At 42.4% G+C, this 16,979-nt stretch overlaps 1 protein-coding gene across 5 annotated transcripts in view; it reads left to right on the top strand.

The window, feature by feature from the left end:
* Positions 1-585: 585 nt before the first annotated feature.
* The window catches only part of MAP3K20 (mitogen-activated protein kinase kinase kinase 20), a 100,532-nt gene continuing 84,138 nt past the window's right edge, over positions 586-16,979 (top strand). For 2 of the 5 annotated variants that reach the window (XR_010743999.1, XM_066322814.1), the window contains exons 1-2: positions 589-748; positions 7,195-7,384. Coding sequence is in view for 4 of the 5 variants with exons in the window: in XM_066322814.1 (XP_066178911.1) it covers positions 7,226-7,384 (159 nt within the window). In the remaining variant the exon portion in view is untranslated. Of the gene's footprint in view, positions 749-1,492; positions 1,545-7,194; positions 7,385-16,979 lie in introns of those variants that run through there. The other 3 variants (XM_066322813.1, XM_066322816.1, XM_066322815.1) reach the window with 3 other exon arrangements.

Here is a 16,979-nt window from a genome sequence, read left to right as displayed (position 1 = left end):
CCTTCTCCGTAGAAAAATTGTTTGCCTCCCAAGTCTTTTGAGTCTCTTCCTTTAAGTGTGACACCAGTCAGTTGTCTTACTGAAACAATAATAAGCCGATTCTATTTGCAAAAGGTTTTCTGCAACAGCAGAATATCTCGATGCCATTAAAATGTTTGGAGAAGACGTGATCTGTATGGTGTTTCATTTCTGATGGAGTCCAACAAGCATTTGGACACCACTCTCAGGCGAATGGTGTGATTCTTGGGGATGTCCTGCGCAAGGCGAAGAGTCGGACTTCACGGTCTTTGTTGGGGTTCCCTTCCAGCGCGGCACGGTCTGCGTTTCTGTGGTTCGGAGAAGGTGATGCTCCGTCCCGCTGGCCCCAGGGCAGCCGCACCCCAGCGCTGCGGTGCGGGCGCGGGGCGCCGGGGCCGCGAGGGGCAGGCGGGCCGGCCCCCGCCGCCGTGTCCCGGGCCGGGGGCAGCGCTCCCCCGCCGCCGCCCGGGGCCGGCCCCGCGCCGCGCCCCCTGCAGGCCGGGCACCGCGCCCCGAGCCGCCGCCGCCGCGCCTCCCCGTGGGGCCCGGCGCGGAGCGCGGGGTGGCGCCGCTGCGAGGCGGCGCGGGGGCGGCGGCGGCTCCGGCTCCGGCACCAACCGGAAGCGCGGGGGACGGAGCGGGAGACGCGGTCGCGCCGGTTGTAGTCTCCCTCGCCGGCTCCGGGATCGGCGCCGCTCGGGTCCCGCCAGCCCGGAGCCCCTCGGGAAAGGTGAGGACGGCGAGGCGCCCCCCGCGGGGGCGGCGGCGCGGTGGGCGCGAGTTCGGCTGGGCGGCGGGAGGCGGCGGCCGGGCCGGGCCGCGGGGGTCTCTCCGGGTTTGACGTTCCTCGTGCTGAAGCAACTTCAGCGGCCCTGTGAGGGGAGGCGGCCGGGCGGGCGCACGGCCTGACCTTGCGTCGCTTTGGTCCCGCCGCGCCGGCCAAAAGCCCCCGTGGTGTGCGGCGCCCGCGCTTGGCCGCGCAGCGGGACGGGGTCGGGACGAACCGTGCCTCCGGCAGGGCAGAGCGGCGCCCGGGCGGGACAGCCCGGGAAAGGGGCTGCCGGCCGCCCCCGAGGGACACGGGCAGCGGGACACGGCCACCCCTGCGCTCCTTAGAATGTGTTTGAAATGCAGCGCACCTGCTGGATTTTGCTGTTGTTTTGCGCATAAAATCCGTCGGGTTGGGATTTGAGGTGTGACTTTCATTCTCTCCGGGTTTTTTTCATTCTTTTAAGTAAGCTGTCGGTCTTCGGTTTTACTGTATTTGCTTAAGTTAGCTCGTTTGCAGCAGTGTGATCTTTTATTAAGCACGTGTGTGTGAGCCATCTATTACCCTGTATCCAGTATGCTCTGCTGCGAGTTTTAGCGACAGAGCCATCCGGAAAGCCATGGATCATTACTTTTTCTAACTTCCAGAAGCAGAAATAATTTGAAAGCACTGGATTAACTGGGTCACTGCCCAAAAACATCATAGCTTTCTGCAGGAGGCATGTGGTTAGATGTTTTCAGGAGTTTGTCCTGGAATTGTAAGTCCTCTGAAGCCTACCTGCTTTATCTATCTGTAATGTGCTTTGCATACCGGTGGCATTTGTGTGAATAATGGTAACCCTGGAGAGCCGGCTCACTGTGAGGGGAAGACAGAAACATGGACAAAACCGAGGCCCAGGTCCTGCAGTCTGGCCTGTGCCAGCACCGAGCTGTGCTGTGGGCCTGGATGAGGCTTAGCTGCCTTGTCTTTCTTGGGTGCTGTTGTGTGTGTAGGCATCGCTTACAAGGCATAATGTGAGTGACCAATTTAGGGATTTTCTGAGAGAAAATGTTTTCTGTTTAAAGTGAAGCCTTTAAAGCCTTCAGTCTCTGCCATTGACATAGCTTGGCTTAAAAATTTTTCTTTTTCTGCAGTTCTCAAACTGTTTAGGTGGAGTTGAGCCCTTTTTCTGCAGCAATGGTTATATAAATTAAAACAAAATTAGAAATGTTATTAATGGAAGTTATGCAGAATTCTTAGGTTCTGACAAAGGACAGGCTCAAATGTTGTTGAGTCTGTAACTAAGGTAGGCAGAGCCTTGCCTCCAGTCTCACCATCTGCAGGATTGCTACTCAGACTGATTAAGTTTAGGAGTTGTAGAGGTTGTTGGCTTTATTTTAACTCATTTGGAGATTAGAAGATTAGGATATATTTAATTTGGATTTGTGCTTGGAGTTTGTTTGCATCTTATCTATCAGCAGCTCATTATATGACTAAGGGTTTTTTTATTTGTAAAAACTTCTTTCTGCAGTATCTTTTGTAGCTCAATGTCACTGTGACTCCTTTTCTGTTTTCTGTTTGGGTGAGACAATGGTTAACCATGTTTTGGTGTTGAGGGTGGGGGTTTTTTGTTGGACATTTTTATTTGGTTTTTTTAAAAATATACAGATATATTTTAACTCTGTATAAATACACTGCTGAAAAAAATCCAGGTTGGTATGCTCAAGGACTGCAGGCCATGTTGGATAAAAAGGATGATTTGGGTCTAAAAATGGATGGTCAAAGATCCTGAAAGCAAATGGGCTGTTTTGCCGAATAAGGAAACTTGGCACATTCAGCTGTGTATTTTAAGATAGCACAAGTGTGGTGTGCTACTACTTTATTGGCAATATGTTGGCAGTGTGCCTTCCTGCAAGAAGCACTGAATCCTACTTTGTGGAACCACGCAGTAAAGTGAGGGCAGGGTTGTTCCCCGTAATAAATTACAAAGGCTGTTCCTGCAGTAATTGAATACTTGAGCAGCGTCAGGTGCACGTGCAAGATGAGAGATGCAATTTTCGGTTTTGCAGCCACGCACTAAACAAAATATGAGTTGCAGTTACTGTGCAATTTGTGAATTCTTTCTTCCCTCCTGTCTCTAAGTCCTTCAAGTGGAAGCTCTCTATACTCTGGGAGCAGTAGCCTAATGACAAATGGAAGGGTCTTCTGTTTCGTATGTGGAATAAAGCAGAGTGTTGGGCGTGGTGGCACTTCCCCTACATTGTAGTTAGTAGGGAGATGGGAGGTATAAGTGAATGTGCTGAGTTCTTCCAGCGTTGCTATACTAAGATGCAGAGCAGCATGTCTGCCTGGGGATTCCTCACCTTGGGGTGTCTAGGGGGAACAGCAAATGTGGGACCTTAGCAGGGCCAGGATGCTCAACATGGGTTAGTCTCCTAAAGTGCTGTAATCACAAGAAGCCAGTGATGGTGGATGGTTTCCTACACCTGCATCATTGGTGTACTGAACTGAGCTTGTGGTGACTTTGCTTGCTGCAAAGTGACTCTGCGTAATAGTCCTGACATGTTACATATCAATGTTAAATAATAATTTCACATGTTAAACACTGCCAAATGCAACCCAGATCTGTTACTTTTTAATATGCAATGAACAACTTCCAACAGCATGCTCAAAATAAGTTACTATGTGGAAAAAACCAAAAGAGCCAGGAGAAGATGTAGAAGTTGCTGCAAGATTACAAGCTCATGCTAGTTAAAAGAAAAAGAAGAAAATTCTTTTACCCGCAGGAAGATCCCATAGGAGTAACTGAAATAACCAGCAGTTTAATTATTTCCTGAAATACCTGTCGTTCACTGTTTCTGAATTGTCATGTTTTCATTTAGTTGAGAATAAGCAACCGTCAGTCAATGCAGTGTTTCCCTGCCAGACAGGGATGGTACCTGAACACCCGAAACGGAGAGTGGGGAAGGAGGGTGCTGCTGCCAGACCCTCCTTAGCTGTGTGCAGGGGGGCTGCTGTAAGGCCCCAGGCCTGGAGGCCCTGTTGCAGAGGACTGCTCTCCTGTCTGTAGAAGTGTAAGATGTGAGAAAGTGCTGCACATTATTGGAATGCTGTGCTTATTTCAGATGCAAGTAGAAGACTATGGAGTTTAATGAAATACCTGATCTTTTTTTTTTTCTCTTAACCAGTGTTATAAACTCAGATTGTTAAATATCTTTAAAACAGGATGACAAGTTAATAAGTGTGTGTGGATTTGTCACTTGCAATTGTTAATCTAAACAGTTGTTTTCTCAAATACAACACAGAGATTGATCTTTCTAATTGAGGATTACCTACCTTGGATCCAAAAACAGAGTAATGTTTAAATAGGTCTGTTGTTTCATCTAAAGAAAAAGAAAACTAGTGCAGGCTGTTTTTAATTATGGATCTCTAAATAGAGTGTCTCTTGTAAATCTCCTCTACTTTCTCTGGAAAAAAGGCATCTGGAACAACCTGATGCCAACCAATGAATCATTGTTTAAATAACATTAACTTATTGTATGCTGGTGCCCTATAGCATCTCTACAACCACCTGAAAAGAGGTTGTGGTCAGGCAGGGGTCAGCCTCTTCTCCCTGACAACCAGTGACAGGACAAGAGGACATGGTCTTAAACTGTGTCAGGGGAGGCTTAGGCTGGAGGAAGCAATTCTTCACAGAAAGGGTGCTTAAACATTGGAGTGGACTGCCCAGGGAGGTGATGGAGTCACTGTTGCTGCAGGTGTTTAAGGAAAGACTGGATGTGGCACTCAGTGGTGTAGTCTAGTTGACATGGTAGTATTTGGTCATAGGTTGACTCGGTATCTCGAAAGTCTTGCCACCTGATTCACTGTGTGAATCTGTAGCTATAGTTGACTGCTGTAGGTAAATTTCGAACTGAGAAGGTATTTAAAGAATGAATGGTAGCTTCTGCAAGGGCTTGTGTCCCAGGCACTGCATTGTGAGTGCATGAAAATTTAGATAAAGTTTGAAGCAGTAAGGAGGACCCGTCAGAAAAGTACTCGTTTGTATTTGTCAAGTGTCTGGTGTGCATGTTATTCTCTACTAGTGTAATTTTCAGGAATCAAATAGTTTACTAGTTTGTACAGTTCATTTGGTGGTTTGGGTGAACAGTAATGTTAAATAATTTGACAGCTCTTCAAAGCTATTGCATTCAGATAGTGAAGGCCAGAAATTTCTTTCCTGGGATGTGTTTTTCTTTTTAGTAGGTTTCCTCTTCCTTCTGCCATCCCAAATGCAATGATCTGTTTTCTGCTATTCCCACTTTCCTGTTAAATTTATGGTCTAGTCAGTGCGTATGCTTTTGCCTACGAGTCACATTGCTCTTCTAGCTAATTCTGTTGTCAGTAAGGAAATTGTTCACTCGAGTGTGATTACCCACGTGCATAAAATTGTGCAGGGCTGTGGCCTTAAATTGTGAGGTCTTTGGGTTGAGAAGTCAGCCTGGTTTATTTGTGTGTGAAGTGTCACATATGCTTGAGACACCATGTACACAGCATGAACTTGGAGTAACTGTTGGAGTAAACAATACAAATGAACTTTTGTTTCTGAAGATCTGTTTCTGAAGATAAGCAGCACCAGCAAAGAGCAAAACATTAACATGTTCGTTACGCTCTTGGTTTGTAGGATTGACCAATTTCCTTTGAGCTTTCTCTAAAAGAAAACATGTTCAGGCTGTGCAGAAGATGACTCTGAGATGGCAGGAAATTAACAACAGCAACAAGGTTAAAACAAGAACAGAAGGTCAGCAGGACAGCTCAGGCACTTGTATTAGGGAAGAGGCTGCAGAGCACTGAAAGAGTGGACTTTATTTCACATCCCACTGGTAACGCTTGGCTCTGGCTTGCAGCCCTGGGGAGAGAGCATTCATGTTCCCTCTCCAAAAGCTCTGCAGGCTGTCTGTTGGTGAAAGGCTTCAAGTCTGCTCCTTGCTAAAAAGCTTTCAGTATGCATGGTAAAGTTGTCATGATCTGGTCAGCATTTGTCTTTATTTTTATGGGTCATTGAGAGGTATAAAATGAAGCAGACAGTTTCAGAGAAGGCTGTATGTTATGTTGTGTAGAGAAAAGTGTTGATATCTCTCATTTGCAGAATAGCTTCAACCAAATAATGCCAGAAATTCCTGATCAAATGATATCTCAAAATTTTAATCAGAATAGCTACATGATCAGGAGAGCCAGAGGGCAAATAATGCCTTTGTATTTGTTACAGAAGGGGCTGACATAAAGAGATTCTGGCAGTCAGCAGTACAAGGAGTTAACACAGGTCTGTTTCTCAGCTGTGGACAACATGTAATGTGTTTTATCTCAAGAAGTCCTGTGGAGTGGAGGTTCTCAGAAGACATTGCATGTTTTGGTACTGTAATTTACCAGTGAAATAGGATGTAGTTTTCACCACTGACCCAAAATCTCTGGTTCTTTTTTGGCTTGTTTTATTAAAACTCATCTCTCATTTTATGCTGCTAAATTTACTGTCATTAATTGCAAGTATAGTAACTTTTGCTTGTAATTAAAACTACTTTGTCTAGGCTGGTGCATCTGAACTGAACCCACAGCAGACTTGCAGATGATTCTGGAGTATGCCGTGTCCTGCAGTCCTATTAAAGACCTGAGATTTCTGATCTTATATCATTAAAAAAAGAAACCTAAAATTAGTTCATTGTTCATCCATTTGGGTGATAATGTTTCTTGAAATTTGCTACAGCCATAAGCATTATCACCGTGAAATCTCGGGGAAGGACATTCTGTTCCCCTGTCAGCAGATTTGGGATCATCGCTTGAAACTGCCGACACCAGCCTTGGCACAGGCTGCAGAATTTCACATAATGTAACCCAGATGAATTACCCTGTACTTGCGCTTTGTTACAACGTGCAAACAGAACTGAGTCACTCAGGAAGAGAGATTTACCATGGCCAGGTTTTTCCACATCCTTGCGTGAAGCGCTCCGGGCCCGGCGCACGGTGTGTGCCAAGGTGCCACCGTCGCTGGCTGTGGCTGGTGCCCGGCCCGGGTGGCATGTGCCCCGTGCCCGGCCGTCGTGCCTGGCGTGCCGGAGCGGGCAGGCAACCCGCCGGGAACACGCTTCCTGTCTGTCCGCGGAGAAGGCAGCCACGTGCCTGCCTTCTGCAGAGCTGCTTCCACGGTCTTCGGGAAACCTCAGGATTGCTCTGAGGAATACTGTTACTTGTGTCTGTCCCCCAGCTCCTCCTAATAGCTTGTGCAAATTATGCAAACTTCTGCACAGCCTCTTGGAATGCAGGTTCTCAGGCTCTTTTCCCCCTATGGATTTTACCGTCTGCTTATGATTCTGATTTTGGGGTGACTGAGCATGGGTAAGCAAGTCCATGAATCCTTGGAGCATGTGCATTAATAAAAGCTTTTCTCTTTACAGGTTTTGCTGTGGTATATTTTGTCATTATGAGATGTCGTCTACCAGTGCTTCATTTGTGCAAATTAAATTTGATGACTTGCAGTTTTTTGAGAACTGCGGTGGAGGGAGTTTTGGGAGTGTCTACCGAGCGCGATGGATTTCTCAGGACAAGGAGGTGGCAGTAAAGAAGCTGCTCAAAATAGAAAAAGAGGTAAAAGTTTACTTTTCATTCACTTTGTTTGATGTGGTAACAAAAGCAAAAATTCTTTCCTAGTGTTTTGCATCCTCTAGGTAATGCACGCAAACTACCTTGGGAATTTTGTTTGTTTAATGAGAAGACTCTGTAAGCCATGAGGTTACAGTAAAGAGCAGTCCAAGCTGAAGGGGCTGATTTAAAAGCATTATTGATTTACCATTCACTGTTCTCTCCCACTTTTCTTGTTTCACAACTCTCCAAGCCTGGCCCTGAGGAGGAGGAGAGCTGGCTGCACCCGTGTAGCTACTAATTTCCCCTTGATACCACAGGCACATTGCTAGATAGGAAGAGGCAGCGTTCCTGTCATTACCTGATTCCATTTTCTACTCTTGACATCTGCTCCGTGGTTCACATCTGTCCGTCACTACAGGCTTAGAGTTGTCTGTTCCCTGCCTGCTGAAGATTTTGATCTAGGGCTCCAGTAGCTCCTAGTTAGTCATAGCCACATAGTCATAGTTTGGTTGTGCAATGAGGTAGTTTTAACCCTAACTGTTCTGCCAGTCACCTTCCCTTGGGCCATCTTGTGACCTGGAAAGGCAACTGGGTCCTTGGCAATCCTAGGGGAAAAGGCAGAATTAGCTATGTGCACTTTACCAGCTAAGGTTGGTTTGTTGTGTTGTTATATTTTTTAAAGCTTTTTAGATTTGCCAAAAAGTCCTTTTGATCCCTCAGCTTTGTACAGTTTCAGCAGAGACATGGTGTATGTGGTCCTCACAGTGCTCCAGTCAGCACACCCCAGTGTAGTGACGGACAGCACGGTTACTGGACTGCTGTTCCATCATGGCTGTATGTAACTTGTATACGGTATCCTCAAACTATTGTAGGAGGACAGTTACAAGCTGGAGGACAGCGGAGCAGTGCGAGGAATAATAGACTTAGTAATAATCGGACACCAAAGTTCATCCATTGCTGCAGCAGCGGAGCTGCCATGATTGTGTCATGCTTAGTGATGTGATAAGCATGTTTGATCATGATTGTTGCTGTCTAAAATAAGGGAGAAGGATCTCACAATTTTTCTAGGGCAATGGAAGATTTATACATTCTGCCCAGTGTCAGTTTGTGCTGTTCTCTTTATTTTTACTATTTGTTAATATCAAAAGATACCTGAAGAGTAAAATTTGTGCTATGCAGTATCAGTAATGCACTCCTTAAAAATAACCTGGCTGGCAGATCTCAGTCAGGGTCAGTGAAATACCTTTATTGAACATGTGTGTTTCTGAAGGGGTTACACCTGTATCTGTGCTAGACCTGTTGTTATGAACTTAAAGCATTTTTTGAAAGTAAATTTAAAAACAATAATACTACATCTTGTGATGGCATCAAACTTAAAGGAATGGGCAAGGATGGAGAAAGGAAAATCCCGTGTATTACTTGACACAGTTGGACCATTCAACAAAAATACATTTTTTGAAGACCGCACAGCACAAAGTTCAGCTTGGAGTAGCAAGGAACACAGGTTGCAGAGTAAGAAAAGGAAACCATATGCCAGAAAAAGTTTATTATAATTTAAGGGTTTATTTAGGGATTAGTGAAGACTTGCAACTCAGTAAGAGCTCATATCATGGTGCTGTTGGGCAAATTAGGTTAATTGTTTTGCATATGCAAATCGGGATCAAGTAATTTGTAACAAGCAGGCGTGCTTTATCTTGGTATGTAGCACTGGGAGAATTGTTGTTAGGCATATGTGGTTCTGTTATGTTTAAAAGAGTGTAAATGAACTGTAAGGGCAGCCCAAGGGAATCTACAAAACACAGAGTGGGGGTGTCAAGAGCTGGTGATGAATATCATCCATCAAGATGAGTTGACAGAAGGGGAGAAAGTGCCTTCCATCACAAATTTGTTTATTTTTCTTCAGACTGGTTACAATTTGCAGCTTAAACTAAACAAGACAGGTTATGGAAGCAGCTTGGTATGGGCACTTTCTCTTGGAAGTTTTCTTGGCAAGGTAGTGGAGAGGCAAGTGGTGATGCCTTAAATAAGTCTGACAAGCTTTGGCAGAACTTCTCTGTCAACAGCCTTAGTGAATTAAAAAGTAAGAGCTTAGATACAAAAATTGCCTTTTCATATGGAGAAAATGATGGGATAGTTTAATCTAGTGCAAAAAGTTATTGCAAGAACTAGTGCTTGGAATTTTTAGCCAGAAAAATTTGAATGGAAAGAAAAGCACAAATTATCAGGAGTGAGGATGAGTAACACTTGGCACAGACTACAGTTGAAAGGAGTAAAGATGGAAGATCCTTTTCATCTGTCTTCTCACTGAGATGTCTTTTTAGACAATTAATTTTGTCAAATTGTTGAGCTCAACACAGGAGCATTTGGCTGAAGTATAGTGGCCTGTGCTGTACCAGAGGCCAACTTGGTGGCCAAAAGGTCTTCTGACCCTAATGGCTGTCACATGTTTACATATGCAGCATCTTCATCTGTAGTGATGACAATAATGAATGTCTGTGACTAAACTGCACTGAAAGTCATGGTGAGTTAAAGACTCTTATGATATCAGTACAAAAGTAACTTGCTGTAACTCTTGTGTATCTGTGTATCTATTGGATGCATTTAGTCCAGAAAACCAATTATTCTGTGCATTTGGACAGTGCTCTCAGGCACTCTTGGGGATGGTCCTTTGTGGGGCTGAGAGTTGGATTTGCTTATTTTTGTGGGTCCCTTCCAGCTTGGCATAACCTGTGATTCTACTCTTTCTAGTTTATTTGGAAGGAAGTGTCCTTTTATCTCCATGACTGCATGTCTTGTATTTCTGTTAACTGCTGCCAATAATCCATAACAACTGATTAGAGGGAAAACATAGGAGAGTTGTGAAAAACTTGCTCAGAGGCATTTCATGCTAGCCAAGTCCTAGGGAACAAGCCAAGTCAATAGAGCTATGGTATCATTCTGCAAATATGTTCTATCTGTGTGTCATTTTATTAAACAAGCCAATCACAACCAGCAAAGATCGTGAAGGTTTTATATTAGCCAAGGGGCTAACAAGTTCTAACATGTGAAACAAAGCAATTTTTGCTCCAGCATAACATACTAGAATATATGCTTAGAAAAACTTAAAAATACTTGGAAGAGTGTTGCTCAGACGGATTGCTTTGAAACTCTTTGAAATTTGAGAAATACCTTTGCAAGGCATTAACTTTTTATAGACAGGCAGTAAAATGCAACTTTATGGGAAGAGATGTGTGTTTATGTGAAAAAATGCACCTAAACAGGTCTGATAGGAAAAATATATGTATGCTACAAGACCTTGATTAGAATATCAGATGTGAAACTGGGCAAGAATTGTGCTGATTAAGTAAAATATAGGAATGTGGCCTGAGTGATTAAACAGCAGCAAACCAAAAATTAAGTTGCCATTTTACTATCTAGTATAACTGCTATAGTGGTTTTAGGTTTAAAGCAGAAAACAGGAGTTCCTAGTGAATTGTTTTGTAGAAAATTAAGCTGTCAGCATGATATTTATAATGCATGTGGCAGAGTAGAAATGCCTCCTGTAGCAGGATCTGTCCTTTTGCCCTAAGTGATAATTGTGCCCACTCATTGAAGAAAATTGCACATCTACTGCTCCGGAAGTTGTTTGGTATTTTTGTGAGGGATTTATATGAATTATTAGATAAACCTGTAATTTGGCTCCCACTGGAATGAATGGGAGAGACTGGGGCCAGGGGCGCCTTACTCTGCAAATTGCTAGCAGTTCTTTTGACTCCATTATCTCGAGCAGATAACTGCTGGAGTGAAGTGTTACAAATGTTTTATGCCTTGCCATGTTAGCTTTTTACCGAAGAGCACTCACCTCCTTTGATTGCCCATCTCTGAAGTTCACCTGTTATTTGTCATTGCTTTTGAGGGCTGTGCTTTTGGTGGCATTTTGTTGGCAGCTGGTGTGTGGAGTGTGGTTCTTCACCAGGAGGTTTATTACTGCTGGAATTTCACCTGAAATTTTAATTTAATTTTAATACCACTGGTCTTTGAAAGTACTCCATGGTCCATAACCTGTCTCCATGCTATTGATGGGCAGCAGTATTGCTTCAGCCATTACAACCAGAGTACTTGGCTACAAGATCACTTGATTTCATGCAGTATATATGTTCCTGGACTCCTTCAAAATGCTGGCAGTGGCCTGTGCAAACTGCAGGAAAGTGGTGGGAAAAAAACCCAGTAAAATGTAATTGTAATCTTACTAGGAAATGCTTAAATATTTCTGGTGAACTGACTTGTGGTTAGAAGAATTTAAATTGAGCAGGAATAAGTATGCGTGCTTTGTTCAGTCATGCCTGTAATGCATTTGAGTTTTATGAGACTCAAAAATAAAAACATGCTTTCTCTAGTTTTGATGCTGTATTGCCTGGAGTCTGACTACCATGGAAGTTAATTTTATATTGTCAGGTGTTACGTGTATGTGTTACGTGTGTTGTAAGCTTTAGGGGATATTTAATGCTTCATAAAAATTTTCATATGGCATGTAATGCAACTTGTTCACTTTTTTGATTTTTATGATCCAATTCTGGAAATGACTGTCTAGAAGACATAGACTGTGCTTGTACCTTCTGAAGGGGATGAGTTAAGTATAATCACATGCATGTCACTGGACTTACCTCATTCATGTTTGTAGTGCTAAAAGAGAGCATGTGATAATTTTAATGTGGGTCATGAGAGTTCGGACTGGCAATGACTTGCAAGAGTAACAAGAGAAAAACAACAGAGTAAAATAAAACAAAACAAACTGAAATGGATAATTTAGTCCTGAGAGGGCTAAAAATAGTAAGTGTTCTTTTTCTTTGTAGTTTGTAGCTGGTATGGGTGCTCTGGTGCCAGCCTTGAGTGACTTTCTGCACTGGGTCCTGCCTGTAATGAAGGGCAATTTCAGTGGTCTATTAATATTTTATTAGCTCTTTCTAGGAGCTTCTACTCCCTTACCTCTTTCAGGTCTGAGTCAGCAAGTATTGAGAGTGATGAACACTGAGAGGGCTTAGAGGTTGTGAAGTTATGCAGGGTGTAGTTGAATAGATGAACTTTCCAGGGATATCTGCACCTAGACTGAAAAGTTATGAATTTCACAGGAAGTGATCTCATGGGAACCCATCCAGCCCCATAGTCATTCAAAAAAACCCAGAATCACAGAATCAACTAGATTGGATGAGACCTTTGAAATCAAGTCCAACCTATGACCTAATGCCACCTTGTCAACTAGACCGTGGTATTGACTGCCACATCTGGTCTTTTCTGAAATACCTCTAGGGATGGTGACTCCAGCACCTCCAGGGGCAGCCCATTACAATGCTCAGTCACTCTTTCTGTGAAAAACATTCTTCCTGATGTCCAGCCTAAACCTCCTCTGATACAGTTTAAGACCATGTCCTCTTGTCCTGTTGCTAATTGCTTGGAGAAGGGGCTGACTCTCACCTCCTTTCAGGTTTACTGCTATATGGTGTAAGCTGCTAAAAGCAGATAAAACTGTATTTATTATACCAGAGGAGTATCTTAAAATGTCTTAGTTTCTGTTTTACACAGTGGTTATTTTGCAAGGTTTTCTGTTTGAGTTTTCTTATATATTTTGCAAATTGGCTTAGAGCACTTCTCTTGGTGCTGACTAGGGTATTCTCAAATGGTATCAAGAGGATACTTAGAACCCTTTACAGACTGGAAGTTGTCAAAATTGCTTCAGATGCTCCAGCTGTTGTGTATTCTGTATCTTAGGATAAATCATTTTGGATAGGACAGACTTCTGCAGTGAGTCTGACTGATTCTTTATTTGCCCTATTATTGGCTTTTATTCAAGAGGAGTTTTCTGGAGGACTTTATTTTGTAAATTAATGTCAGATTTCCAGGAGTCAAGAAAGTCACTGCACGAGATTTTCCTAGTGGATGCTTTGGATAAGACTATGTTGTAATTGTCATGGCATACGTGTTGCAACCAAAATGTTGTTCAAACCCCATTTTTGGGAGACACCAGTATAATGGAAGGTGATGTAGCATTGCCAGAATACAATTAATCTTGTGAAAAACAGGCTTTAGTTTCATTTTGTCTGTTTTAAGATACTTCATTTCTGTGTCTCTCCCTGCTAAAACAACCTTGGAAACACAGGAATCCAGACATAGAAAAGTATTTGTCTGTATTTTGCTGCATTTTATTGTAATGGATTTTTTTTACTCGTGTATTTAAACATTCTTATACCAAGTTTTTCATTAAATGAGTAACAACTTGAGAGTTGCCTCATATGAATAGTGAGTATTTGCAGTACAAGTTGTGTGGCTTACTGGCTTTTTTTACCAACTTAATTTGAGATTCTTGCTTACACTGGCTTGTATATACACTTGTTTTTAAAAATCAAGCCAATTTTGGGGTTAATTTGATATGGACATTAGCTTCAGTGAAACTAATGTGTCAGGGCCCGTACTGGCAGTATGCAGCTTCAAAAGTTATTTTGAATTAGTTGAGACATAATAACTGTCTGTGGTGTAAACCACTAGATTCTGTACTAAAGTTGTAAAAGGGATAAGTATGCATGTCCTCTTGACTGGTGGCCAGTGTTGAACAGTTGCTATGTAAACAAATTTGATTAACAGGTAAATTATTGAGCTAAGATGCACCAGATATGTCTGTTGCTTCCTTTTGCTTGTCTTTTGACAAGTGCCTTAAACTTTGTAAGTGACAAGTAAAATTACGTTGCATGTGCAGCTCGTTAGGAATATAGGTATGGCTTCCTTAGCTTGGTTGAGTCACAGGAAATTACTGTGTGCCTGATCCCTGGGTTAGGAATATGTCTGTGAGGTTTGGACTCTTATCTCAGTTATATTCAATTTTAGGGATTTTTTTTTTTTTTTTTTTTTAAGAAGGTGCAGCATCTGCACATGAACAAATTTTGGGGGCTGGTTTCCCATAAATTATGAATAAATGTTTTTTAAAATAGAGAGAAAATTTCTGATTGTTTGAAAAACACTCTTTCTTATCTGCTTTGCTATCTCTAACATGCAGCCTGTTAGGATATTATTAAATATTCTTTACTTTTGTAATTAGTTTACTAATTAAACTTCCTTTGCATATAGTTTACTTCCACTGCATATTGTCTTAAATATTATTCTGTCAATTGCAAGTTATTGTTTGACAATGGGCTGCTCAGGTTTCCAGTAGATACTTAGTTGCAATTAAGGGCTTTTTTCGTAGGGTGGTTTAATTTGTTTGCTTGTTTATTTTTTAATGTGTGGGGTTTTTTCCAGTTTTTTTTTTTCTTAATTTTATTTTTAATTTTTCTCTTGATATGTTTCTTCTGTTTCAGTCTTCTTTTTACATGGATTCAGTTGCTATTTATAATTTGGAGGAGAGGTTGTGCTGCTTACTTTTTTTATGCCAGCAACCCTTGACATCAAATGGCAGCTCTTTTGTTTTCCCTCCCACGACATTTTGTGACCCTGAGCTTCTGTTGAAGTGATTATCTGCAAAATAATATTTTTGGATGTTTAAGCAGTCCTGAAGCTTTGCTGTGGAAATCTCGTGAATACAGAAGAAATCCTTTTTTCTCAAAGCTCTGTTTTAGGCTGTTGCAGGCTCAAGAAATTGAAGATTGGTTTAAGTTAGATTTATGTAGACATTTATTTAACTATATGGTTTCCTTAAAACTAAGTTACAGGTTAAAACTTAAAACTAAGTAACAGAAAATCACAAGGACAGGTGAGTGGTAACTTGAGAGATAAGTGATTGCATGTTTGAGTCTTACATGCTTTGAGGGACAGTGACAATTTACATGTCTGTGATCCACATTGAAATTTGTTGGTGTTGCAATTTCTGGGCATGCTAATTAAATAACTTGCACTCAGTGCAGCACACGGAGTGACAAATTGTTTCTGACGATCGTAGAGTGGCTCTTGAGGTGTGTGGAAGTATTGTGTGACTCTGACACAGTTTCTAGGTTGTTGCACGCCTGTGTGATGGTTCAGATGAAGTCAGAGACCTGTGCTGGAGTTGATGTGATCTCAGTCTGGGACCATTAATCTTCTGAAGGCCATTTCCAGGAGTATTGAAAGCTGAGCATGGGGCTGCAGTCTCTGGCTGGGTCCCTAAGCTACCCCCACACATGCAGTGGCAATGGAATTTTGAACTATGAGTTTTGTGCTTTTAAGAGGGCGATAAAATACCCTAGAGAACTAGATAGGCCCTACTTCCTTTTTTTTTGTTTTTTAGTCCTTAATTTTAAACTGGCTGCATGTGAGTAGTGTAAGGGTCTGGGGCACAAGATTAAGCTGAAAACAGAGTAGAAAAAAAAAAAATCCTACCAGTGCAAGCATCAAAATCAGTATTTTTAATTGTTCTGACACAACTAAGACTGTAAGTTTTATTTCATATTTACCTATTTCCACTTACTAAGGTGCTGATAGAGAAAGTTTCCTTTTTAAGAGGACCGTATAAACAGTCACAGGAAAACATTCAGATGTGTTTATGTTAGCTGGAGGCTGCAGAGGAGCCCAGAGAACAGCTTCAACATTAACTCTTTCTCTTATACTCAGTTAATTGTACTAACACACCAGGGAGATGAGGCCAGCAGGGGCAAACACAGAGCTGTGCTTCTGATCCAGCTGCCTCCAGACTGCCCTGTTTCTTTTTTAAAATGTTTCATCTGTTGCAGTTCAGCTACTGGGGAAGAATCCTATTTGCAAATACATGTTTGTTTGGTAGATTAATGTTTAGAGAATCTGAATTCTGCATAATTTCTGTTTAAGAGAGTCAGTTCCACAGGGAAACACAGGATCTCTTGCACACAGGAGGGGCCCCTATGGGTGCACCTCCTTGGCAAAATAGGGCCTGATCCTTGGATTTTGTTGAAGGGGAACAGTGTCACACACCTTCCCACTTATCTTCTGCCTCTGGTTGCTTATTTATTTTACTCCAGAACTCCTGAAAATTTGGGTTCCTTTCGGCTAAATGATGGGGGCAAGGGAGAAAAAAAATATTTTATGATATACATGACTGACAAAATAGCTGTGGGTTTTCTGTATTGGGCATCTGATTTACAGGAGCCACATCAAAAATAAGCATAGCTTGTAAAATCCCTTGAGCTGTTGTAGGAGAAATGAGGAAGCTCTTGATAGACATCAGAGGATGAGATGCAGTTGCTTGTACCAAGTTGCTCTTGGAAGGTGGGAAAACCAAAAGACAGGCATGCAGGCTGGGCAGGGGCAGCCTTTCAGTGAAAGCTGAGGGACTCTGGAAATTATTGTCTGGCAGAGGCAGAATAGGAGAGGTAAGTAGGTTGTTCTTGAAACTTGTAATTTGCTACAGGTAGTAGTTGTTGCACCCTCAAGCTAATGAGTGGGATTTTCCAAGAGGTTTTCTTTTCCTCTCGGAGGAATCATAGAGCTGAGAAAGTGTTGTGCATGCCCACGTGAAATTAAAGGGGGGGAAAGTGCAGAAATCACTTCTTGTCTAATCTTGTAACAACTTTAATTTTAGTAATGTTAGATGCATTTGAGGCAAACCTTTCAAACATGAAGGCTTATCAGTAGTGATTGGTGGATTTCCATTTTTGTGAACTGTGTACTTTCAATGTCCTAAACC

Source organism: Sylvia atricapilla, chromosome 7, assembly GCF_009819655.1.
Source record: "Sylvia atricapilla isolate bSylAtr1 chromosome 7, bSylAtr1.pri, whole genome shotgun sequence".
Classification (NCBI taxonomy): domain Eukaryota; kingdom Metazoa; phylum Chordata; class Aves; order Passeriformes; family Sylviidae; genus Sylvia; species Sylvia atricapilla.
Note: the sequence above shows the minus strand (reverse complement) of the source record. Positions and strands in the feature narration are given on the sequence as shown.